Source organism: Mercenaria mercenaria, chromosome 5 (genome assembly GCF_021730395.1).
Source record: "Mercenaria mercenaria strain notata chromosome 5, MADL_Memer_1, whole genome shotgun sequence".
NCBI classification, from domain to species: Eukaryota; Metazoa; Mollusca; class Bivalvia; order Venerida; family Veneridae; genus Mercenaria; species Mercenaria mercenaria.
This window is the reverse complement of record NC_069365.1, coordinates 92,751,207-92,777,789: the sequence shown is the minus strand read 5'-3', so window position 1 is coordinate 92,777,789 and position 26,583 is coordinate 92,751,207. Positions and strand designations below refer to the sequence as shown.

The following is a 26,583-nucleotide window of genomic DNA, read 5'->3' as shown; positions in this document are numbered from 1 at the left end:
CATAATACAAAGTTCTATAAAATGCAATGTTTTGATTATCTCCCTTTGTGGACGGATTACACCAAACCGGAAGTGACTACTCAGTGTTACATGTGAAGTAGTCCAAAATGCAGTTCCGTGCTATGGATGAAATCTGGTATAATGAGTGACATGAGGAGGTGACAGTTAAATTTTTGGCTTATTTTTATCGCTTATTGTATTGAGAAAAGATCTAGACCATTTTCATTGTGAGTTTCCTGGAATAAGTTTTATTCTTTGCGAAAAATGTCTACCTACGCGTAATTGCTAAACAGCTGTTTTCATGGGGGCATTTTTAAAGGGTGATGTTTCTCAGAACAGATTGTTTTTCTTATAAACAACTTAACATGTCAATATTTTTCTATTTTTGATAAGAAGACATGTTATACTAAATGACCATATATGGTTTTCATATCATTGAAATGCTCTAAAGTGCTGAAAATGAGGTCTGGATGTTTTGTTATTAATATGAAATAAATAAGGAATTGAATTGGTAGAACATAACCTTATGACCCTTACATAATAGTTTTATGTATAATATTGAATGTATCGTTTTTCTAACTATTCAGCAGTGTGCAGTCTTTGTTTGGACTGCATAATTATATGTTTTTAATATTGAACTTTAATACGAGTTAACCAGTTCATCAGCTGACCGTACGCGCAAGGTGAAGTATCTCTTCAGTTGTCACGCAAACAAATCCTGTCCAAAGAATGCGAGGAAGAAAATAGTAAATCCGAAGAAGAGAATTCCAAACCAGATTCTACACCAGCGTTCTAATGTGAACGAAGAAATGTATATCTTCGTTACTTTGAACTTATTCCGGTTATCCCATACAGAATATCCTTTCAACCCTCCACTTGCAAGCCGCGCATCCTGAAATAATAAAATATAATAAAGTGACTTTTAATGGTTAGTCCTGACTATGATTTTACGTCACTATTAAGCTTGTTTTACATTCTGACATGGCTCCATTACAGCATAGTATTTTCTGCGAGAAACAACGGGTTAAAAACAGGACTTCAGTTATGACGTCAAAAAGCCGTATGACTTACGGCTCATAGCCATTCTGATAAATACAGTGCCTAGGTCATTTTATCTTCATGTTTTAATGAACATGAAAGAAAGTAATTAAAGGAGACATTTTTGTTGTTTATCCTCCGATTCACCACGGTCCGGTGTTCAAATGCCTGGATATTTAACGCCTCGGACTTACGCACTAATGGTTTAATTCCTGCGCAGCTGATATCTGGACCGTGGTAAATCAAACGATAAACAACGCGAAGGATTTGTTTATTGATATGTGGTAGTCTCATGGTGCCATGGTGTCTGTGCGACTGAAGTCATCACAATCTTACATTTGAAAGAAAAATACATAAGAACCTGCTTAATTAAATTCCGCTTTGTAACCCCAAATTAATAAAGACGATACAAAGCACAAATAATAAATGCATACGTGTTTGTGCTTTATGAATGAAACGAGAAGGTAATAGACAGGAAATGGACACTTTTACGGCTACGTTATCAGCTGACGTTGACGTAATATCGGTCCGATACTGGTTCTAGCACATGATATCGGCTGAAAGCCGAACATTATATCATATAAAAGATATTAGGGGACAGTGCTAATGGTTGCTTGGGAAACTGTAGGTTAAATGTAAAAAAGTATTACCGGATGGAGGGCGGATATTGAAAGAGCTCTCTCCCCTGTTCTTTTTTCTTCTTTCTCTTTTTCCTTTTCCCTTTCTTCATCGTGTCTCGCTTTAGCCTTTTCTCGTCTCCGTACCACGTGAATAATGACGTAGAGTATAAACGAAGCCCACGTGAAAAACATGCATCCTAACATCCATACATTTCCAGCAATGTTATCCAGGTAATTCGGAAAGGCAACTTCGAGAGAAATGTACTCTGTCATTACGGTCCACACAACAAGCGTTCCAAGTTTGATTCTTGCTGAAGCTTCATCACGGTGGATCCAGAAGCTGGACCATGCCATGAGTACTGCCATGAAACTTGGTAAGTATAAACGATAGAAGATGGACGGAAATCGTTTGGTGATAAACAGCTTTACTTCAATGCATGACGTTCTCATTCCTGAAATTTTGTATAAATGATTCGTGTACAAAAAACAATGATGAATATACAACAAAGAAAGCCACGCTCTAAAAACGCAGCCTCCCCAAATGTAAACCCAGCGCGCGGACGCGCACACGACCAACACACACACTCACACAAAGCAAACACACAAGGACAAAACAAACAAATAAAGGAGCACAGTGGGGCACCGCCTTTGAACGGTCAGTGGCAAAACCACTACTGGGGAGCTTAAACCCGTTTATGGTGCACCTAACCTCACTCTTACCCCCACCATGTTCCATAGTTACAGGACATTGTAAATAAAAGTTATCCCCGCCAGGTGAAACCCTAACATACGCAAAGGCAACAGAAGGCATGTAATGTAAAACACAAAAATGCTCTTGTATATTTATATAAATGCAATCCTTAAGAACCTAAGACGCATGTTCTCGGTGCCTTTGCAGAAGGCAGAGCAACAAGGGAAACACCCTTAAGGACCCGACGAAACAGGCCAGAAGACAGAAATTCTGGTGGGATTTAAGAACTACCAACCATAGAGTCCTCCACCTGTTCCGTCAGACACAGTCGAAGAGGAAAGCGTAAAAGGGCTGAACTTAGCATGAATGTGCTTGATCGTGATTGCTTTTTAAATGACGTTTAAACAATACACTGGTAAATTATGCCGATCCTCATTAAGTCATGCGAATAAGACAGCAAAGAATTCGTGTGTACGAAATAGCTTGGTTGAACGACTTTGATGAAAAATATATGTTCAAATGTCACCCCGTGTCTTCCTTGTTTATCCTATATACATAAATCATTTATACAGTGTCACTTTTGTCATGTATTATATTTAAATGCTGTAAACTGTATGATGGATATTTTTTTCATGACAAAAAATAATACTGCTGCTTACCATCAAATGTATCCCAGTGACAAGTATCATTTTCTCCTCTAGTTATTTCTGATGCCGCGTCTATTGCTCCATACTTCAATCGCAGTGGCTCATCAGCAACCCAGTACAACTTCACCTCATTATCAAAGTAGGAATCTAGATATAAGACGAAAACTATAAAAGTATAATAACCTAATCTTATCACACACATCACGAACAAAAGAAAGCCGGTCACCCAAGATGTATGTGTGCATCTAAGTGTTTTTAGACACCAACGGAAAAACATTAGTCAAGTCCTGCCCCTTGAACAGTGCATCTCTCAGATGTAGATAGTCCGAACCCCGCTTGGGTCACGCTTGTTTAACCCTGTATGATGCTAGCGTTGTTCTTTCTTGAACGCAGATTCCTTTACCGAAATGCATCAAATATTATTCACGTTTCATTCAATATAAAATCATGTGCTTGAAATTAGCCAGAGCAGCCAGAGTAACCAGAGTTCATCCAGAGTTCAGCCAGAGTTTAGCCAGAGTAGCCAGAGTTCAGCCAGAGTTTAGCCAGAGTAGCCAGAGAAGTCAGAACTCTGGTTACTCTGGCTAGCCAGAGTAGCCAGAGTTCAGCCAGAGTAGCCAGAGTTCAGCCAGAGAACTCTGGTTACTCTGGCTGGCCAAGAGTAGCCAGAGTTCAGCCAGAGAAGTCATAACTCTGGTTACTCTGGCTGGCCAGAGTAGCCAGAGTTGAGCCAGAGAAGTCATATCTCGGGTTACTCTGGCTGGCCAGAGTAGCCAGAGTTCAGCAAAAGTAGTCAAAACTCTGGTTAGTTACTCTGGCTGGCCAGAGTAGCCAGAGTTCAGCAAGAGTAGCCAGAGTTCATCCAGTGTCCAGAACTCTGGTTACTCCGGCTGGCCAGAGTAGCCGGAATTCAACCAGGGTAGGCAGAGTTTCTAGATTTTTAACATGTTCTGGCTACTCTGGTCAGCTAAAGTAGCCACAGTAGCCCGAGTCACCAGGATATCATTTGCTCTGGTTACTCTTGCTGTTTCTAACAGAGTAGCCAGAGTTCAGCCAGAGTAGCTAGAGTTTCTAGGATTTTAACATGTTCTGGCTACTCTGGTCAGCCAGGGTAGCCAGAGTAGCCAGAGTAACCAGGTACCATGTTTGCAAAATATTTTCAGTCTTAGCTAAGTTTAATTATGAAACTTAATATGTCATTTCTATCTTAATAGCATATTTATTTTCAGGTACATGTGTTTTTAACTTTCAATTTGGTGCCATTTTTTTCAACAGAAGGAATATGAGAAAATGCACTGGGGATGAAATATGCCATGAATAAGATCCAGAATGGGTCAATGCAAAACAAAAGACCATGACAGCCAGGTCGCACTGCACTTAATCACAGCCGTATAAGTACTGAAGATCCAGGATGGATCGGTGTCGCTTCGTCGTATCTACTCTTCGTGGGAGGCAGGCTACTTTGTAAAATTACAACTAATATAAAAAGAAAACATACCTAAACATTATTTACAATGTATATAAACAAACAGCCTTTGCATATACCCGTTTATTTTATTTATTTATGGTTGTTGTTTTTTGAAAGCGACATTTTCTGATTCGTGTTACTCTTAACTTTGTTCGAAAATCATGCCGTCTTACTGTTTCTTTGTTGTTGTTGTTATTTTATTTGATAATTTTAGGCTTGTTTTAAAGATTTTCAATCTACCAGAAATATATAGACCTGTTCGCTTTAATCTTTGTGAATTTCAGCCTTCATATACCACACACATAACACGCAACAGGTCTAACTTTTTATTTACATTATAATTATATACAACAGTTACCTAATCATGTATAATATGATTTTTTATGAAAAAGGGTCATACATTTCAAAAATGGCTCTAGTTTACATGTTTGTCTGTATTTTCTCTGGCTGTTCTGGCCAGCCAGAGTAATCAGAACCCGTGCGCATTTCAGTTATTCCTGGTTACTCTGGCCAGCCGGAGTAGCCAGACCATGTAAAAATTATGAAACAGGCTGTCCTGGTCAGCCACAGTAACCAGTGTTCTGATTATTCTGGCTACTCTGGCAACAGGTTTTACTGTATTTTCTTTGGCTATTTCTGATAAGCAGGGTAGCTAGTACCAATGGCCATCTCGGAAATTCTGGCTGTTCTGGCTGTTCTGGCTAATTTCACGCACATTATAAAATCGTATAAAGTTATCATCTGCACTTTTTTAAGCCGAATACCTCATTTATTTTTTAAGTGCTTGAAATGACAACAGAAGTATCTTCTACTTACAGGACATAACTCTTGTTGTGCAGATGAAATCTGTATGTTCAATACCAACAAAGCTGGTCGTGCAAGGAATCGTGGCTCTGAACCTGTTAGTAAAAGAATTGACTTACAAAGTCTAGAGGTCAAAATATTCCTTTAATAATTTGCCTTTTTATAAGGACGATGAAATATTCTGTGAAACCCCATCATCTTAAGCGTCAAGAATAAAAAATAAACTGCTATTAAAGAGAATTTATGGCAGAGACATGCATTTTTTTAAAAAAGAAGACGAACGGCTGGTGTCAGATAAGTAACAATTACAACTTCAGTAAAAACACTTTCTGAAAGCTAGAATAGAAGGAATAACCAGTATTACTGTGAAAAACCGTGCACATTTTTCATTTAATCAGAGCAATATTGACGTTACGTAGACATATCATTGCTATCATATTTGATCTAATATTTTATATAAAAGACGTGTCGGAATCGAACTGATGTATTAGAACGATTTTCCCTTGAATCGATTATTTGGCGCACAGAAAATCGCCTCACTATTCTAAGCTATTTCGCGATGCGTGCTACTGAAACACGTTACGCGTTGATGTCACGTCGTCAGATACTGTTTGTCGCAATACATGCGCCATGAAATAGTGCTTTCTATTTCATCTACTTGTTTACACAAAATACATGCATATATATTAGAATAGAAATAAAATATAACACGACCCTGTTTTAATATATCAAAACATACCGTGTATTAGATAAAACCGACATCCACTAAACTATCAAGAAATGGAAGACAAATAACTTAAACAAAATTATGTTTTCGTCCACCATAAATGTCATCTGTTTGTCACTTAGGTATGTCTGTTTCAACTATCATTTCGTCTGTTAGGGTTCATGTATTGAGGACAAAAAGACGATTTTGCGCAGTTTAAAAGAGAAAAAAAGAACCAGATGACCCTCAAAGTAATATGCAATGCACAGGCGGGTAATTGGATAGAATAATCTACAATATGAAAGGCATGTTAATTCAGTTATCAACATTTTGCGTGGAGAAGACGATATATAAACCTTCATTGAAAGTCTACACGAAACATTGACGTTACCTTTTATTCTTGCCGACTTGTCCATTAGCTATAATTCTTATATTCATTTTCCCAACATCGTTATTTAATGTCCATTCGGGTTCAAGATAAAAGTCTGGCTTCCAGATTTTCTCATGAAGAGCGTATATCAACGTTTCGTTTATTCTTGCCGGTGTTCCCGACGTAACGTTGTATTGCAGACGTACGTCATCCCATTCTGATTGAATATGAACAATGACGTCGATACTCTGTGGATAGACAGAAGAAAGAGTGAATCTTTTCTTTTAAAGGTATCGTTCTATCAGTTTCTTATATGTTCTATATTTAAGAAAGTCAATGTTCGGTTAATGGTTAACTGGTTCTGAAAATGTCACGACATACAATTTCCACATCAGCTCGCAACTGGTTTAAGTGCATTCTTGAAAACTGCCCAAAGTCATATCGTATGTGATAAATCAACGCATACACATTGAAATATGAAACATCCTATAACAAAAACTGTTTAAATTTGCAAAGCATTTTAGCCTTTGAGAAAATCTATTAATTCTTCTATTTGAGGAATGTAATTCTCAATTTCCTGAAAAGATAGAAAAAAGACCATCCAACTAATGTAGCATAAACAATTAACTAAAAGCAGTGTTACTGAAGTAGACTTTAAGCCTATACGCGAGACCAGTTTGGTTTATAAGTTGTTGTCTACAATATTCGTGAGTTTGTATTGTGTATACGGCAGGGTTTCAGAAATCCCATGTCCGGAGCCCGGGGGCTACCAGAAAATTCTGTCGGGCTACTAAATTTTTTCAGAGCGTGCCCGGCGGGCTACCTTGAAACTCCGTATCGAGTAGCCCGGAAATCAATAATTTAGTCTTCAAATATAATTTTGATAGTTGTCTATAATCCCCTTGTTTATCAAGGGATACATGCCCGAGGCTTTAATTATCTTAACACCTACTGTCACAATCAGCAAACAATTAACCATTTAATCCTACCGCAGGCAAATGTTTACAAAAACATGTGCAAGACTGAAAATAGACTGATCCAATAACATCAAAGTTGCTGATAGGTATTGTTTAAAACAATATGCAAACCAGTCTTAAAATTACGTCATTTTAGCACCACCTGCCAAAGTGTACTTTCGGTTTTGCTGACCTCAATATTTATCGAGCGATCAGAAGGAACAAATATTTGATTTTGAGGCAGTTTAGTGCCTATACTGATTGTTTATGCTTTTCAATTTAAATACTTGCCTAACATGCAAAAAAATCGACCGTGATTTTGCAAAATATCAGAAAGTATACAGAATTTTGGACAAACATAAATTCGGATAAGTGAATACACAGTGTCAAGAAACTGAGATACGCTATATACGCGGTTCTAGTCTGTTTATTAAAGCAGGAAGATGTTTAGAATCAGACAGGATCAACTTTAAATAATTTTGGATAAATTACAATTCATACAGCTCTAAGTTAGTAGGTTCTAATGGATTTGCAAGTTTATAAAAATTGATTTGCATTCCTCTTTTATTGCCATGTTGCTATAACTATCAGGAGTACTCCTGATGATATTTCTCAGTTTAAAAACATGTAGTTTTATGTTTTAAAATGAGAAAAAGGAGTAATGATAATTACTATTTAAGAGAACAAAATTAATAACAATGTGCGTACGGCTAAAATTATGAAACCTCTAATACCGGTAATTTATCATTCCATCCACTGTAGTATAGAAGCACATAGTAAATAAACCGAAATGGCCATTGCCAAATAAACTTAAATGTTCGGGCTACCAGATTAAAATTTTGGTAGCCCAATGGGCTACCAATAAATTTGCAGATTTCTGAAACCCTGATATTACGTATTTTCATACAATAATACATTGTCTAGATAAATGCAGACTAGAGGTGGTTTAATAATCATAAGCTGTTTTGTCTTTACTCTGCAAGCTTAGTTTTGATAAGCCGTGGTTGAATTATTAACACCCATTTTTTCACTTGTCATTGTATTACCGACTGGCCGTGGTTGAATAATCACAACCTTTTTTTCTGACAGCATATTGTCTACTGTCCGTGGTTGACTTTTTGTTGGGTCTAACGTCGCAACGACACAATAACAGGTGATATGGCGACTGTGGAGCTTGGTGGTGGAGGCAGATCCCACGTGCCCCTCCTTGCATTATTTCATCACGGGCGGACACCTGGGTAGAACCACCGACCTTCCGTAAGCCAGCTGAATGGCTTTCTCGTATGAAGAATTAAACGCCCCGAATGAGGCTCGAACCCACGTTTTTAGGGGCAAAGAACCATTTGTTAATCAACAGTTTGAACAGATAGTTAAAATGTACATCGTTCCACTTATACATAAAAGGGTTATCGTAACAGTAGCTCGATCTGGGATGCTGTATTCGGCTCGTGGATTTTTGCAGATCGGATCCCACGAGGTGCGCAAGCGCCGAGGGTGATTCGACCTTGCAAAATCAATGAAAGCCGAATAGAAAATCCCAGATCTAGCTATTGCTATAATGACCTTTTTATTATATACCTTTACCTTTCTGTTTGTTGTTTTGTTATTGAACGAAATCTTCAATGTTTATCGATATTAAAATGGAACTAAGTGAAATTTGTATGTCCGCTATTTATAGAACTGTGTCAGGTCATGCATATTTAATTTAATGAAAGTAACCCGGCAGTATACAATACTAAAGGTACGATACGGAGTTTGAAAGGTACAATACGGATTTATTCTGCCTGTTCATATTTAATTGTGAAATACAAGTCGATTTTTTACAGAATTTATATAGGTATATAATTAAACTGTAAATTCATATTTCGATTAGGCAGCAGAATAACGAACCTCTCGTTGTATTGGCTGTACGTCGGTAAATACCACCCGAACACCTACATTCACAGCACCGTCTGTTAAATAGAAAATTTTAGTTATTCTTAATATCAGAACAGAATAAAAAATTAGAAATGGATTGTTTTAACTTTGAAGAGAACTATATCTATACATTATTTAGACTTTTAGCGAAAGATCACTCGCAAATATGCAAATAATATTTTGACCAGCTGCTTGATCTCATTTGAGATTATACCCACTGGTTGTATGATGTTCTTATAAATATTGCATTGGCGTTATACTATATTTTGAATATTTGTATTTGTCTTCAGAGGTAAAATTTCATTAACAAATGGTCAAATTGCTTTCGGGAAATGGCACAAAATAATGTCTTACTTTAAATGACGAAAACAATGCAGATATTATTGGAAAAGTGGGTTAGCTGTTTTGATCGTCATCGGTATTTGATATCCTGCTGAGTCCGTTGTACGTGGCCCTAAGCTAGTTTAGGTCAATGCACGGCATTAAAACAATACGGCACGACATAACGACAGGCTTGGAGGCGTACGGTAATGTGATATGACAATGAGACAATACGACAGCCAAGAAAATGCCACGCGATATTGTGAAATACAACACGTAACTAAGACAGTGCCACAGGAAGCACGACAATGTAACACGACAATGGAACAGTGCAAAACAAAAATGCGACAAGACATAACGATGTTAAGCTCGGCATTAAGAAAATGCAACAATGCGACACGACATCACTAAAACACTTAACCAACGTAACTGATCCGAGTCAATCAGAATATTCTCTTCGGCAAATAAGATGGGATCGTATAACCTACGTTACAGCGTTGGTTACAGCTACTAAAGAATAGTTTAATCAGTATACGACACACAACGACTATTTTATTCTGGTAGTTAGTTCGGGGACAAGTGACTATATGTGTGTGGTATAAATAAGTTACCGGGGTCGGAAGATTGAGGTCTGCTGGCATATTCATTCAATGTAGCCTGTAACAAAGTTGTTTCCAGTTCTTGAAAACTGAAAGTGCAGAAAAAATAGCTTAAAAACGATGTCAGATTTACACATAGGTTGAATAATATCACCAAGATATCAAAATTATCTGTAGTTCAAAAAAGCGAGCAAGACAAAAACAAACAAAAAAATACACATAGAAAACCCAAAAAACTACCACCGGTATGTCTGTCATTACAAACATGTTGTGTGACACCGGTATACTCGTCATTACAAACGTGATGTGTGACACCACTATGTTCGTCATTACAAACGTGTTGTGTGACACCTGTATACGCGTCATTACTAACGCTTGTGTGATACCGGTGTGTTCCTCATTACAAACGTAATGTGTCACAACATTGTATTTGTCATTACAAACGTGATGTGTGGCACCGGGTTTTTCGTCATTACAACGTGATGTGTGACACCGCCTGGTATGTTCCTCATTACAAACGTGGTGTGTGACATCGGTATGTTCGTCATTACAAACGTGATGTGTTTTACCGGTGTGTTCGTTATTACAAACGTGATATGTGAAAACGGTGTATTCGTCATTACAAACGTGATGTGTGACACCGCCCGGTATGTTCGTCATTACAAACGTGATGTGTGACACAGGTATGTTCGTCATTACATACGTGTTGTTTGACATCGGTATGTTCCTCATTACAAACGTGTCGTGTGACACCGGTATGTTCGTCATTACAAACGTGTTGTGTGACACCGGTCTCAACGGTTTGTTATTACAAACGTGTTGCGTAATGTTTGTCACTTTTATGACATTATAGTATGTGTTTGCGTATTTTTCTGAAATGTTTGACAGTTCTTTTGTAACGTCCTACATACCAATTTATAGCATCATCATCATCGTCATTATTATCACCAAATGATGGTTGTTCAGTTGGTTCGAAAAGCACTGGCTTCGAAAATGATACCGAAATCCGTTGCTTTCCTTTAAGAATTTTCTGGACCTTCGAATGAGGTTGACAGAATCACAGCTTGGCTATTCTTGGCTATAGATTCGTTCAAATTTTGATTATTCGATGATTGACAAATAATGCGCTACAGCAGCTGTATCAGAAATAATAAAAGTATATTATATCTTTTTACAAATTTTCAAAGACTGCATCAGTATGAATCTTGAAATTTTCTTCCTTTTTTTAGAAAAGGAACAAAGCAATACATGTATTTGACGACTTTGGCAACTTGCGAATACATAGACATTATTTGATTATTTGATTCAGTCCTTGAAGGTTTAGGTCTAAAATATCATACTTTACATATACAAATGTACAACACAAATTAATTAAGTTCTTTTCACGCGTATCAGTAAACATCAAATAATACAGTAATAATTTGAAAGATAAAGAAAAACATGAACTGCTGAAAATTGACATAATTGGTATATCTTTAAGACAATATAGAAAATCGAACATACTTACCTTGTAAACCCAGCTGTTGCAAACTGACTATGAAAAACAAGATTCAATCCTATAACAATTACTGTTATAAATTTGTTCATTTTTCTTGCATAAGTCCTCGTTACAAAATTGCTGTAAAACGTTTACAACCGCAAAACTTCATAAATGTATTTTATTCACGATTTTGTCCGACTTGCGTGAATTAACAAAGCATGCAAGCATTAACGTCATCTTTCGAATCAATAAACAGGCTGTATAAAAACTGTACACCAGCATTCTTATTGTTGTTTTATAAAAAAAAAGACACAAAAAAAAACCCCACGTATTTTATTTAGTTTTGCAGTTTTTACTTTAAATACGACTTATGACCTTAAAAAATACAAATTCTGGTTAGCATTATGGTAATTTGATATAATCTTAAACAGTGGTAGTTTACCTCGGTTCAAAAAACAAGGTAAAAAAGGTTAAGTTTTAAAACCTATGTTTAGTAGACCACTGATGTTGAAGTACTGTCAAGCAGAAAGCTAATATGTTCAAAATTAGTTTTCAGAGCGAATAGTTGTCAAAGTAACTCTTTCTTTGAGGATTTCTGTCATGCCGAGTTGACGAGATGAGGTAATTAGTTTGCATTACCGAGAAATCGATTTACTTTTAAAATGCGAAATTACGGCAAATAAATATAAGTAATAAAATATTTAATTAAAAAGCGCTTTTTCCGGCGGGTAAGAAAATGCCATTCTGACACCCTTTATCTATCACGTGGTCGTGTCCATTTCGGGCAGGGTACGTTACAACGTAAGTGACGCCTCTACGATAACACGTGACATCATCTCAACGCTAATTATGTGTAATAAGATATTGATTCTGGTTTCATGTGTGAAAACAGGTTATTTTGAATTGATGTAGCTATATATATATAACCTGTTATTAGCAAATAAGAAATTGAACACGAATTATAAACTTCAATTTCTTTATTTCACTCAGATCATCAGGAGCTACCTAATGTTACAATCTCGCAACGACAACAATCTCGATATGACAGTTGCATAACTAGTTGGATGAAACAACAATTTAATCAGTACAACAAATATTTTCGTCGTTCGCATGTTGAATTTGGTGGATATGGTCAAAGATATAGATAGATTTCTTGATATTGCATTAGAACCGAATTAATATATCTCTAACAATATTTTGGTCGTTGAATAAACTCATAGTTTGTGGTTCAGATAAAAATTATATAATTCCATCTGAAGCGCACACAATTATTGAAATATTCAACGACAAAGTCACTGTTTGAGATATTTTATTGCTTAAGGAAATTGCCTCCAAACAGCACGTAAAAACCAGTTCCATTTAAACGTATTTATTTATCTGTCGGTTTATTTCTCAAACAATAAACATGTTGCAAGTGCATACTTCCGGCTGCTGCTGTATAGGAGCCAAGTTAGTCTGCAGTTTGCAGTTTGCCATTCGAATTACAAACTGTAAACTATTTTGCATTTTCAAAGTTCAAATTGCAAATTGAATTTTACTAAAATGATCGAGATATATATTGAACCGAGATGCAGTTTCTCAAAAGTTGGTTTAAAATTGTTATGATCTTTCCAGGCTTTAATACTGAACCAATTAATCACATTCGAATCGCAAAATGCAAACTCCTTAACCAAGTGACCTTTTGATGTCTGAAAGGGTAGGTGGGTATGTGTGTACTTTAAAATAAACAACATTTGGACTGAAATTGAAATTTTATGTCTAAACGTTGATTTTTTTTAGACCAACTACATGCGTTCCACCAAAGCCATGTTGGGGTAACTGGGAGCCAATGCCACTGAAAAACGGGAAGTATCGATGTTTCCCAGCATTTGGTTGAGTTAGTGGACTAAACACAAAGTTGTTATATTCCAAAAGTTATACATATATATCTTGTGTATATTGGCTCGTACTGTAAATATCAAGTGAATGTCAACTGAGATGTACTTCTCAAGAATGACAAGGAACAATTCAAAATGAGATTGAAAGATTTATCTATGTTTATGTATTATTCCGTATATTATATATAGTATTATCGTAAGAAAGTCCCTACACAAAAGTGCTAGTGAGGTGTGACAAAAAAGATCCCTCCGAAGGACTGACTATTCACGTTTTTTAAGCTATCCAAGAATGAAGGTAATAAGTTTTGAAGCTCTATCTTTTCATTCAGAGAGAGAAAAGACACCCTAAAACTGTCTTTTTCTTCAAAGTTTATGTGAAACCGCACTATAACTTTAATTATCTCTACCGTTTTAACGCGATGGTCGATGTTTATGTGAGTTTTTATTTCTTTTGTAGAAAGATAAACGGAAAGAATTGTTATGTTTCGAAGAATAAATTAGAAAAGGATACATTTTCAGGTAATATGTACTACTTTCCTTTAATATTTATTTATTAAAACCACCGTGCGGTGTTTTTGGTCGCCTGCTAAGATGGAATTTAATGGCAATCTCGTGCCGAATTTCAATCTTACTTACCAGTAGTTGTTTCGAAAACTAGTAATTTAAACGCCAAAACTGTTAAGTTATGCTTGTTTCACGTGTAGATTTCAGCTGAATTTTAACAGATAAATCCATCTAAAACGGTATATGCTTTAGCATAATCCACAATATAGACATACAGTCAGAAAGACGTGCAGGTAGATTCCAGATAGAAATCTAAGGGAAACTTTATTGTTAATAAAAAATTCAAAGTTCAAATTCATCATGATTTACCAGTATATAATCAGCTTTTATCGTACGACTGCATTAGCGCTTCTCTTCAGCAAATACAGTTTAATCTAGACAGAACTACTTAATGGCTATAAGTTATTAGCTTACTCCAGCAATTGAAATAAAAACATTTATCTGATCAACTAAATTACGTACAATAATACACGGTATGACTTTAATTTTTAAGGGCATTTGCGTACATTTATCTAAAGCTGAAGAATGTCCGTTAGTTTCATGATATATTACTTTGCCGATAAAGATAAAATAATGCTCTTGCGTTGTGTGAAATCTTTCAATTGTGCTTGTCTCCCAAAGAAGCGTTGGTCTCCTAAGTTTATTTAACAAGCTGCGCATTAAACTATTCGACAATTTCTGAGTCATACAAGGACCAAAAATTGGAAAGAAAATCTGTAAAAAGATCATTTGGAAGCATAGTATGGAACCAAGCAAAATAATAGCAGATTGAGTCTGTTCATGAGAGGTAATGAAATGTGCAACACATCTCACGCCCCCTAGCACCGGCTTAAGCAGAACTATATGATACATCTTTTAAATAGATTCCATGATCCCAAAAGGACCAGACAATATAACAACACTTAATCCAAGTACGGAGAGACGTTTTACAACCGCCTCACGGCACTTCAAGATTGCTGTTGTGGTAGTTAATAAAATCTGTAAAAAAGATCGTTTGGAAGCATAGAATGTAATCAAGCAGAACAATAGCACACTCGGTTTGACTGAGTCTGTTCATTAGAGGTAATAAAGTGTGCAACACCTCTCACGCCTCCTAGTACCAGCTTAAGCCCAAAGAACCAGAAAATAACTGAATTATTTATAATTTTTTGACACTTTATTACAAATTGAAATTTTGTTATTGCAATTCAAATTCGTCAATCAAATACTTAAGTCAAAATAAGAGCCATAATTTGAACTGCTTTCAATATTCTCTAACTTAGTTATGAATGGTCGCTGGATGAGAAGGATGTTTTGTGTGAAGATTCATTGCAATATATTTACTATTTCACAGTATTTGTTGCTGACACACAACTTGACAATTTCACGCAAACTTCATCCAAACTTTTAAGTTGGAAACAGGTCACAACTGGAATAAAATTCAACAACTACTTTTCTGACTTGATTATTGCAATAGGTTTGGTGCCTTTGAAACATCTGAAATTTCTATCCAACACATGTAGCTGATACTTGGATGCAGCTTTGTTAACCATATTTTGTAAGTTGAAACGAGCCATTATTTGTATAAACTTCAAACAAGTTATTCAACTTTGTTATTTCTGTAGGTCTAATGGCTTGAAATGAGCTTTTACTGAGATTAAGCTTGATATCTAATTGCATGGAAAAAAAAACACAAAAAAAGTTGTCAGAATTTTCTTGGCCAGGGAAAGGTTATTACATTTCAGCAAGAGTTATATAACTTGGTTATTTTAGTAAACCAGAAGCCTTGGATGCATTATCCGGAGTTTCAATTCAATTTCTATGGTGGTTACTGATATACAGCTTGAAAGTTAATTGCACGCAAAACTTTTACTGAATTTCTAAGTAAAAAAGGGCCATAGTTTGAATTAAATTCCACCAAGAGTTGTTTTACCCGATTATTTCAGTAGTTTTAATGCCAGGTAACTGATGTATGAAGTTTCGATTCATGACAATGTCATTACAACAAAATTTCTCCATAGATCAGATTTCTCTGAACAAGTTTGATCGAAAACCAATCAAGAAAATTCCTGTGAAGTTTGGCCAAAACTGCTCGAGTGGTTTAGAGCGAAAAGTTATTTGAACAAAAGTGTAAATGGTTGAGTGTTTATTACTTTAAGCTCGTTAAGGAAGCTTATATTAATAAATCTCGGGTCCGCTTCCTGGAAGAACCAATTTTGTTGACATATGAAAACGTGCGGCTGTGACCTCAGTGTTTTCACTTGACTCCATACCGGTAGTTTAAACAACGTACATAGTCACATGAGTTTTAGTTTGACGTATAAGTAAGCCGGAGACCATCATGTTTGAAGGCAATATATACTATATCTTTCAAAATATCATGTCAGTTGAGCAGATAAGATATGAACACGTTTAACAATAAAGGGTCATAATGCCTTTAATTAAAATGTGGCTGTCAGGAGTTTTTTGTTTTGTTTTGAACATAAAATATATTATTCTCTTATTACAGTCAATGCTTGATGATTGTTTTCTCATTTATTTTTTATAGGTTTGACTTTATGATTAACATAATACAAAGTACTATAAAATGCAATGTTTTGATTATCTCCCTTTATGGGCAGATTACACTAAACCGGAAGTGACTATTCAGTGTTACATGTGAAGTTGTCCAAAATGTAGTTCCATGCTATGGATGAAATCTGGTATAATGAGTGACATGAGGAGGTGACAGTTAAATTTGTGGCTTATTTTTATTGCTTATTGTATTGAGAAAAGATCTAGACCATTTTCATGTGAATCTCCTGGAATAAGTTTTATTCTTTGCGAAAAATGTCTACCTACGCGTATTTGCTAAACGGCTGTTTTCATGGGGGCATTTTTAGAGGGTGATGTTTCTCAGAACATATTATTTTTCTTATATACAACATAACATGTCAATATTTTTCTATTTTTGATAAGAAGACATGTTATACTAAATGACCATTTACGGTTTTCATATCATTGAAAAGCTCTAAAGTGCTGAAAATGAGGGCTGAATGTTTGGTTATTAATATGAAATAAATAAGGAAATGAATTGGTAGAATGTAACCTTATGACCCTTACATAATAGTTTTATGTATAATATTGAATGTATCGTTTTTCTAGCTATTCAACTATGTGCAGTCTTTGTTTGGACAGCAGAATTATATGTTTTTAATATTGAACTTTAATACGAGTTAACCAGTTCATCAGCTGACCGTACGCGCAAGGTGAAGTATCTTTTCAGTTGTCACACAAACAAATCCTGTCCAAAGAATGCGAAAAAGAAAATAGTAAATCCGAAGAAGAGAATTCCAAACCAGATTCTACACCAGCGTTCTAATGTGAACGAAGAAATGTATATCTTCGTTACTTTGAACTTATTTCTGTTATCCCATACAGAATATCCTTTCAACCCTCCACTTGCAAGCCGCGCATCCTGAAATAATAAAATATAATAATGTGACTTTTAATGGTTAGTCCTTACTATGCTTTTACGTCACTATAAAGCTTGTTTTACATTCTGACATGGCTCCATTAGAGCATAGTATTTTCTGCGATAAACAACGGTTAACGGATGAACCGGTAACAAAACAGGACTTCAATTATGACGTCGTTATGCCGTACGGCTCATTGCCATTCTGATAAATACAGTGCATAGGTCATTTTATCTTCATGTTTTAATGAACATGAAAGAAAGTAATTAAAGAAGACATTTTTGTTGTTTATCCTCCGATTCACCACGGTCCAGTGTTCAAATGCCTGGATATTTAACGTCTCGAACTTACGCACTAATGGTTTAATTCCTGCGAAGCTGATATCTGGACCGTGGTAAATCAAACGATAAACAACGCGAAGGATTTGTTTATTGATATGTGAAAGTCTCATGGTACCATGGTGTCTGTGCGACTGAAGTCATCAAAATCTTACACCTGAAAGAAAGATACATAAGAACATGCTTAAATAAAATTCGCTTTGTAAACCCAAACTAATAAAGACGATACAAAGCACATATAATAAAGGCATTCGTGTTTGTGCTTTATAAATGAAGCGAGAAGGTAATAGACAGAAAATGGACACTTCTACGGCTACGTTATCAGCTGACGTTGACGTAATATCGGTTCAATACTGTTTCCAGCATATGATATCGGCTGAATGCCGAACATTATATCATATAAAAGATATTAGGGGACAGTGCCGATGGTTGCTTGGGAAACTGTAGGTTAAATGTAAAAAGAATTACCGGATGGAGGGAGGATATTGAAAGAGCTCTCTCCCCTGTTCTTTTTTCTTCTTTCTCTATTTCCTTTTCCCTTTCTTTATCGTGTCTCGCTTAAGCCTTTTCTCGTCTGCGTACCACGTGAATAATGACGTAGAGTATAAACGAAGCCCACGTGAAAAACATGCATCCTAACATCCATACATTTCCAGCAATGTTATCCAGGTAATTCGGAAAAGCAACTTCGAGAGAAATGTACTCTGTCATTACGGTCCACACAACAAGGGTTCCAAGTTTGATTCTTGCCGAAGCTTCATCACGGTGGATCCAGAAGCTGGACCATGCCATGAGTACTGCCATGAAACTTGGTAAGTATAAACGATAGAAGATGGACGGAAATCGCTTGGAGATAAACAGCTTTACTCCAATGCATGACGTTCTCATTCCTGAAATTTTGTTTAAATGATTCGTGTACAGAAAAACAATGATGAATATCCAACAGAGAAAGCCACACTCTAAAAACGCAGCCTCCCCAAATGTAAACCCAGCGCGCGGACGCGCACACGACCAACACACACTCACACAAAGCAAACACACAAGGACAACACAAACAAACAAAGGAACACAGTGGGGCACCGCCTTGGAACGGTCAGTGGCAAAACCACTACTGTTTATGTTGCACCTAACCTCACTCTTAGACCCACCATGTTCCATAGTTACAGGACATTCTAATTGAAAGTTATCCCCGCCAGGTGAAACCCTAACATACGCAAAGGCAAGAGAAGGCATGTAATGTAAAACACAAAAATGCCCTTGTATATTTATATAAATGCAATCCTTAAGAACCTAAAATGCATGTTCTCAGTGCCTTTGCAGAAGACAGAGCAACAAGGGAAACACCCCTAAGGGGCCCGACGAAACAGGCCAGAAGACAGAAATCAAAATAGATTTAAGAACTACCAACCATAGAGTCCTCATCCTGTTCCGTCAGACACAATCGAAGAGGAAAGCGTAAAAGGGCTGAACTAAGCATGAATGTGCTTGATCGTGATTGTTTTTTTAAATGACGTTCAAAGAATACATTGGTAAATTATGCCGTTCCTCATTAAGTCATGCGAATAAGACAGCAAATAGTTCGTGTGTACGAAATAGCTTGGTTGGACGACTTTGATGAAAAATATATGTTCAAATGTCACCCCGTGTCTTCCTTGTTTATCCTATATACATAAATCATTTATACAGTGTCACTTTTCTCATGTATTATATTAAAATACTGTAAACTGTATGATGGATATTTTTTTAACAAAAAATAATACTGCTGCTTACCATCAAATGTATCCCAGTGGCAAGTATCATTTTCTCCTCCAGTTATTTCTGATGCCGCGTCTATTGCTCCATACTTCAATCGCAGTGGCTCATCAGCAACCCAGTACAACTTCACCTCATTATCAAAGTAGGAATCTAGATATAAGACGAAAACTATAAAAGTATAATAGCATAATCTTATCACACACATCACGAACAAAAGAAAGCCGGTCACCCAAGATGTATGCGTTTTTAGACACCAACGGAAGAACATTAGTCAAGTCCTGCCCCTTGAACAGTGCATCTCTCAGATGTAGTTAGTCCGAACCCCGCTTGGGTCATGCTTGTTGAATCCTGTATGATGCTAGCGTTGTTCTTTCTTGAACGCGGCCTCCTTTACCAAAATGCATCACATATTCTTCACGTTTCATTCGATATAAAATCGTATAAAGTTATCATAGGCCGAATACCTCATTTATTATTCAAGTGCTTGAAATGACAACAGAAGTATGTTCTACTTACAGGACATAACTCTTGTTTTGCAAATGAAATCTGTATGTTCAATACCAACAAAGCTGGTCGTGCAAGGAATCGTGGCTCTGAACCTGTTAGTAAAAGAATTGACTTACAAAGTCTAGAGGTCAAAATATTCCTTTAATAATTTGTCTTTTTATAAGGACGATCAAATATTGTGAAACCCCATCATCTTAAGCGTCAAGAATAAAAAATAAACTGCTATTAAAAAGAATTTATGGCAGAGACATGTATTTTTTTTTAAAAAAAAGACGAACGGCTGGTGTCAGATAAGTAACAATTACAACTTCAGTAAAAACACTTTCTGAAAGCTAGAATAGAAGGAATAACCAGTATTAGTGTGATAAACCGTGCACATTTTTCATTTAATTAGAGCAATATTGACGTTACGTAGACATATTATTGCTATCATTTTTGATCTAATATTTTATATAAAAGACGTGTCGGAATCGAACTGATGTATTAGAACGATTTCCATTGAATCGATTATTTGGCGCACAGAAAATCGCCTGAGTATTCTAAGCTATTTCGCGGTGCGTGTTACTGAAACACGTTACGCGTTGACGTCACGTCGTCAGCTAACATACTGTGTCACCATACATGCGCCATGAAATAGTGCTTTCTGTTTCATCTACTTGTTTACACAAAATACATGCACATATATTAGAATAGAAATAAAATATAACATGGCCATGTTTTAATATATCAAAACTTACCGTGTATTAGATAAGACCGACATCCACTAAACTATCAAGAAATGGAAGACAAATAACTTAAACAAAATTATGTCTTTGTCCACCATAAATGTCATTTGTTTGTCACTTAGGTATGTCTGTTTCAACTATCATTTCGTCTGTTAGGGTTCATGTATTGAGGACAAAAAGACGCACAATTTAAAAGAGAAAAAAGAACCAGACGACCCTCAAAGTAATATGCAATGCACAGGCGGGTAGTTGGTTAGAATAACCTACAATACGAAAGGCATGTTAATTCAGTTAACAACATTTTGCGTGGAAAAGACGATATATAAACCTTCATTGAAAGTCTACACGAAACATTGACGTTACCTTTTATTCTTACCGACGTGTCCATTAGCTATAATTCTTATATTCATTTTCCCAACATCGTTATTTACTGTCCATTCGGGTTCAAGATAAAGGTCTGGCTTCCAGATTTTCTCATGAAGAGCGTATATCAACGTTTCGTTTATTCTTGCCGGTGTTCCTGACGTAACGTTGTATTGCAGACGTGCGTCTTCCCATACTGATTGAATATGAACAATGACGTCGATACTCTGCGGATAGACAGAAGAAAGAGTGAATCGTTTTTTTTTAAAGTTATCATTCTGTCAGTTTCATAAATGTTCTATATTTAAGAAAGTCAATGTTCGGTTAATTGGTCAATTGGTTCTGAAAATGTCACGACATATAATTTCCACATCAACTCGGAACTGGTTTAAGTGTATTCTTGAAAACTGCCCAAAGTCATATCGTATGTGATAAATTAATGCATACACATTGATATATGGAACATCCTCTAACAAAAACTTTTTAAATTTGCAAAGCATTTTAGCCTTCTTAAATCTATTAATTCTTCTATTAGAAGAATGTAATTGTTAATTTCCTGAAAAGAATTTATCATAAACAATCAACTAAAATCAGTGTTACTGAAATAGCCTTTAAGCCTATTTGCGAGACTTCAGTTTGGTTTATAAAGTGTTGTCTACAATATTCGTGGGTTTGTATTGTGTATACGTATTTTCATACAATGCCGACAAGAGGTGGTTTAATAATCATAAGCTGTTTCGTCTTTACTCTGCCAGCTAAGTTTTGATAAGCCGTGGTTGAATTATTAACACTCATTTTTTCACTTGTCATTGTATTACCGACTGGCCATGGTTGAATAATCAGAACCTTTTTTTTTTCTGACAGCATATTGTCTACTGTGGAGGCAGATCCCATGTGCCCCTCCTTGCATTATTTCATCACGGCGGACACCTGGGTAGAACCACCGACCTTCCGTAAGCCAGCTGAATAGCTTCCTCGTATGAAGAATTAAACGACCCGAATGCGGCTAGAACCGATATTTTTAGGGGCAAAGGACCATTTGTTAATCAACAGTTTGAACAGATAGTTAAAATGTATATCGTTCCACTTATATATAGAAGGGTTATTGTAACAGTAGCTCGATTTGGGATGCTGTATTCGGCTCATATGGATATTTGCAGATCGGATCCCACGAGGTGCGCAAGCTCCGAGGGTGATTCGACCTTGCAAAATCTATGAGACCCGAATAAAAAATCCCAGATCTAGCTATTGCTATAATGACTCTTTTATTATATACCTCTCCCTTTCTGTTTGTTGTTTTGTTATAGAACGAAAGTAGCCCGGCAGTATACAATACTAAAGGTACAATACGGAGTTTGGAGGTACAGTACAGATTTTTTCTGTCTGTTCATATTTAATTGTGAAATACAACCCAGTTTGTTGCAGAATTTATATAGGTATATAATTAAACTGTAAAATCATATTTTGATTAGGCAACAGAATAACGAACCTCTCGTATTGGCTGTACGTCGGTAAATACCACCCGAACACCTACATTCACAGCACCGTCTATCAAATAGAGAATTTTAATTATTCTTGATATCAGAACAGAATAAAGGGCATCTTCACAAAAATTAGAAATGGATTGTTTTAACTTTGAAGAGAACTATATCTATAGACTTTTACCAGAAAATATATGCAAATAATATTTTGATCAACTGCTTGATCTCATTTGAGATTATACCCGCTGGTTGTTTGATATTTTTATGAATATTGTATTGGCGTTATACTATATTGTGAATACTTGTATTTGTCTTCAGAGGTAAAATTTCATTAAAAAATGGTCAGCTTGTTTTCGGGAAATGGCACAAAATAATGTCTCACTTTAAATGACGAAAACAATGCAGATAAGTGGGTTAGCTGTTTTGATCGAATCGGTATTTGATACAATATCCTGCTGAGTCCGTTGTACGTAGCCCTAAGCCAGTTTAGGTGGATACACGACAATGGCGACACGACGTTAAAACAATACGACACGACATAACGACAGGCTTTGCGACAATAATGTGATACGACAATTAGACAATACGACAGGCAAGAAAATGCGACGCGACATTATGAAATACAACACAACATTATTACAGTGCCACAAGAAGCACGACAATGCGACACGACAATGGAACAGTGCAAACCAAAAATGCGACAAGACATAACGATACTAAGCTCGAAATTAAGAAAATGCAACAATGCGACGCGACATCAAGACAGTAATGTCGTTTTATCGCGTCGTGATATCGTGTTGTCGTTTCGGAAACATTGTACGTCGTGTCGTATTGTCGTGCGTGCAACGGGTCGCACCTTCGCAATGTCGTGTCGCACTGTCATGCACGCTAACTTGGCTATCTCCGCGAGCATTTTCGCACGCCATCACTAGACATCATTAGAAAAACTCGAAATTTTGATAAATGTTTACATTTTTTTTTTTACCAGAGCAGGTACTATCATTTATCAATGCATTAGATCTGTGAGCATGAATACTAAAACACTTAACCAACGTAACTGAGTCGAGTCAGTCAGAATTTTCTCTTCGGCAAATAAGATGGTATCGTATAACCTACGTTACAGCTACTAAAGAATTGTTTAATCAGTTTATGCGACACAACGACTATTTTATTCTGTTGGTTAGTTCGTGGACAAGTGACTATATGTGTATGGTATAAATAAGTTACCGGGGTCGGAAGAGTGAGGTCTGCTGGCATATTCATTCAATGTAGACTGTAACAAAGTTGTTTCCAGTTCTTGAAAACTGAAAGTACAGAAAAAATAGCTTGAAAACGATGTCAGATTTACACATAGGTTGAATAATATCACCAAGATATAAAAAAAATGTCTGTAGTTAAAAAAGCGGGCAAGACAAAAACAAAGAAAAACTACCAACGGTATGTCTGTCATTACAAACATGTTGTGTGACACCGGTATACTCGTCATTACAAACGTGATGTGTGACACCGCTATGTTCGTCATTACAAACGTGCTGTGTGACAGCTGTATACCCGTCATTACTAACGTTTGTGTGACACCGGTGTGTTCCTCATTACAAACGTAATGTGTCACAACGGTAAACGTGATGTGTGACACTGGGTTTTTCGTCATTACAACGTGATGTGTGACACCGCCTGGTATGTTCCTCATTACGAACGTGTTGTGTGACATCGGTATGTTCGTCATTACAAACGTGTTGTGTGACACCGGTATACTCGTCATTACAAACGTGATGTGTTACACCGGTGTGTTCGTCATTAGAAACCTGATGTGTGACACCAGTATCTTCGTCATTACAAACGTGATATGTGACACCGGTGTGTTCATTATTACAAAAGTGATATGTGAAAACCGGTGTATTCGTGATTACAAACGTGATGTGTGACACCGCCTGGTATGTTTGTCATTACAAACGTGATGTGTGACACCGGTATGTTCGTCATTACATACGTGATGTGTGACATCGTTGTGTTCCTCAATTCAAACGTGTTGTGTGACATCTGTATGTTCGTCATTACAAACGTGATGTCTGACACCGGTATGTTCGTCATTACAAACGTATTGTGTGACACCGGAATGTTCTATATTACAAACGTGTTGTGTTGCACCGGTATACCCGTCATAACTAACGCTTGTGTGACACCGGTATATTCGTCATTACAAACGTGTTGTGTGACACCGGTCTCAACAGTTTGTTATTACAAACGTGTTGCGCAATGTTTGTCACTTTTAGGATATTATAGTATGTGTTTGCATATTTTTCTGAAATGTTTGACAGTTCTTTTGTAACGTCCTACATACCAATTTATAGTATCATCATCATCGTCATTATTATCACCAAATGATGGTTGTTCAGTTGGTTCGAGAAACACTGGCTTCGAAAATGATATCGAAATCTGTTGCTTTCCTTCAAGAACTTTCTGGACCTTCGAATGAGGTTAACAGAATCACAGTTTGGCTATTCTTGGCTATAGATTCGTTCAAACTTTGATTATTCGATGACTGACAAATAATGCGCTACAGCAGCTGTATCAGAAATAATAACAGTATATTATATCTTTTTACAAATTGTCAAAGACTGCACCAGTATGAATCTTGAATAAGGAACAAAGCAATACATGTATTTTACGACTTTGGCAACTTGTGAATACATAGACATTATTATTTGATGTCAATTTAGTCCTTGAAGGTTTAGGTCTAAAATACCCTAATTTACATATACAAATGTACAATACAAATGAATTAAGTTCTCTTCACGCGTGTCAGTAAACATCAAACAATACAGTAATAATTTGAAAGATAAAGAAAAACATAACTGCTGAAAATTGACATAATTGGTATATCTTTAAGACAATATAGAAAATCGAACATACTTACCTTGTAAACCCAGCTGTTGCAAACTGACTATGAAAAACAAGATTCAATCCTAGAACAATTACTGTTATAAATTTGTTCATTTTTCTCGCATAAGTCCTCGTTACAAAATTGTTGAAAAACGTTTACAACCGCAAAACTTCAGAAATGTATTTTTTTTAACGATTTTGTCCGACTTGCGTGAATTAACAAAGCATGCAAGCATTAACGTCATCTTTCGAATCAATAAACAGGCTGTACAAGTTAAAGCATAGCAAAAGTTCCTTCTAGGGCACATCTATATAAATATATAATGATCATCTTGTAAAATTTTGGTTGCAATGTCTGTTTTATACTGCCAAAATGTCAAGTAGGTATTTACGCTAGTTATTATTTAACATAAAATGTTAAATCCAACAACAAATTAAATTTGTTACCACTTTCAGTTGAGTAAATACGGCAATACGACATTGACCCGGTCAATCCGTTATGATTCGATGCCTGAATTTGTTAATCGCAAAATGCAAACACCTTAACCAAGTGAGCATTTGATTTCTGAAAGGGTATGTGGGTATGTGTGTACTTTAAAATAAATAACATTTGGATTAAACACTTGGTTATTTCAGTAAGTCAAATGACTTGAAGGGCTTTCTTACTGAGATACATCTTGATATCTGGTTGCATGTAAAACTTTAACGGAATTTTCTTAGCCGAACAAATGGTCATTAAATTTCATTAAGAGTTATATAACTTTGTTATTTTAGTGAGATGGATGACTGGGATGCATTTTCCAGAGTTTAAATTCAATTCATATGATGGTTACTGTGATACAGCTTGAAAGTTAGGTGGACGCAAAACTTTTACTGAATTTTTAAGTAAAAAAGGACCATAGATAAATTCAATTTAACCAAGAGTTATTTTACTTGATTATTTCAGTAGGTTTGATGCCAGGTAATTATTTTATGAAGTTTAAATTCATGAACATGCCCCCCCCCCCCCCACCCCAAAAAAAAAAAAAATTCTACATAG

The 26,583-nt window shown here is 36.1% G+C and overlaps 2 protein-coding genes across 2 annotated transcripts; both read right to left on the bottom strand.

The window, feature by feature from the left end:
• Positions 1–459: 459 nt before the first annotated feature.
• Positions 460–15,154, bottom strand: LOC123557958 (glycine receptor subunit alpha-2-like). Its single transcript, XM_053544342.1, has 8 exons — positions 11,645–15,154; positions 10,150–10,226; positions 9,191–9,252; positions 6,366–6,592; positions 5,281–5,363; positions 3,009–3,143; positions 1,689–2,110; positions 460–892 (listed from the first exon to the last, which is right to left on the bottom strand). The coding sequence occupies exons 1-8, from the start codon at positions 11,722–11,724 to the stop codon at positions 704–706; spliced, it is 1,275 nt and encodes a 424-aa protein (XP_053400317.1). The 5' UTR covers positions 11,725–15,154; the 3' UTR covers positions 460–703.
• A 3-nt stretch (positions 15,155–15,157) lies between these two features.
• Positions 15,158–26,532, bottom strand: LOC123557956 (glycine receptor subunit alpha-4-like). Its single transcript, XM_053544341.1, has 7 exons — positions 23,889–26,532; positions 22,670–22,728; positions 21,181–21,407; positions 20,102–20,184; positions 19,601–19,735; positions 18,299–18,720; positions 15,158–17,494 (listed from the first exon to the last, which is right to left on the bottom strand). The coding sequence occupies exons 1-6, from the start codon at positions 24,421–24,423 to the stop codon at positions 18,389–18,391; spliced, it is 1,371 nt and encodes a 456-aa protein (XP_053400316.1). The 5' UTR covers positions 24,424–26,532; the 3' UTR covers positions 15,158–17,494; positions 18,299–18,388.
• Between the last annotated feature and the right edge of the window lie 51 nt (positions 26,533–26,583).

What these genes read in the sequence shown, in the direction of transcription:
- LOC123557958 (XM_053544342.1), bottom strand. Translation starts at nt 11,724, where the DNA reads ATGAACAAATTTATAACAGTAATTGTTATAGGATTGAATCTTGTTTTT. An exon ending in TACAGCCAATACAACGAGAG is followed by an intron (nt 6,593 to 9,190) that starts GTTCGTTATTCT and finishes GTCTATCCACAG; the next exon opens with AGTATCGACGTCATTGTTCA. An exon ending in CACAACAAGAGTTATGTCCT is followed by an intron (nt 3,144 to 5,280) that starts GTAAGTAGAAGA and finishes TCTTATATCTAG; the next exon opens with ATTCCTACTTTGATAATGAG.
- LOC123557956 (XM_053544341.1), bottom strand. Translation starts at nt 24,423, where the DNA reads ATGACGAGTATACCGGTGTCACACAACACGTTTGTAATGACGAACATA. An exon ending in ACGTACAGCCAATACGAGAG is followed by an intron (nt 21,408 to 22,669) that starts GTTCGTTATTCT and finishes GTCTATCCGCAG; the next exon opens with AGTATCGACGTCATTGTTCA. An exon ending in CACGTCGGTAAGAATAAAAG is followed by an intron (nt 20,185 to 21,180) that starts GTAACGTCAATG and finishes TTTTACTAACAG; the next exon opens with GTTCAGAGCCACGATTCCTT.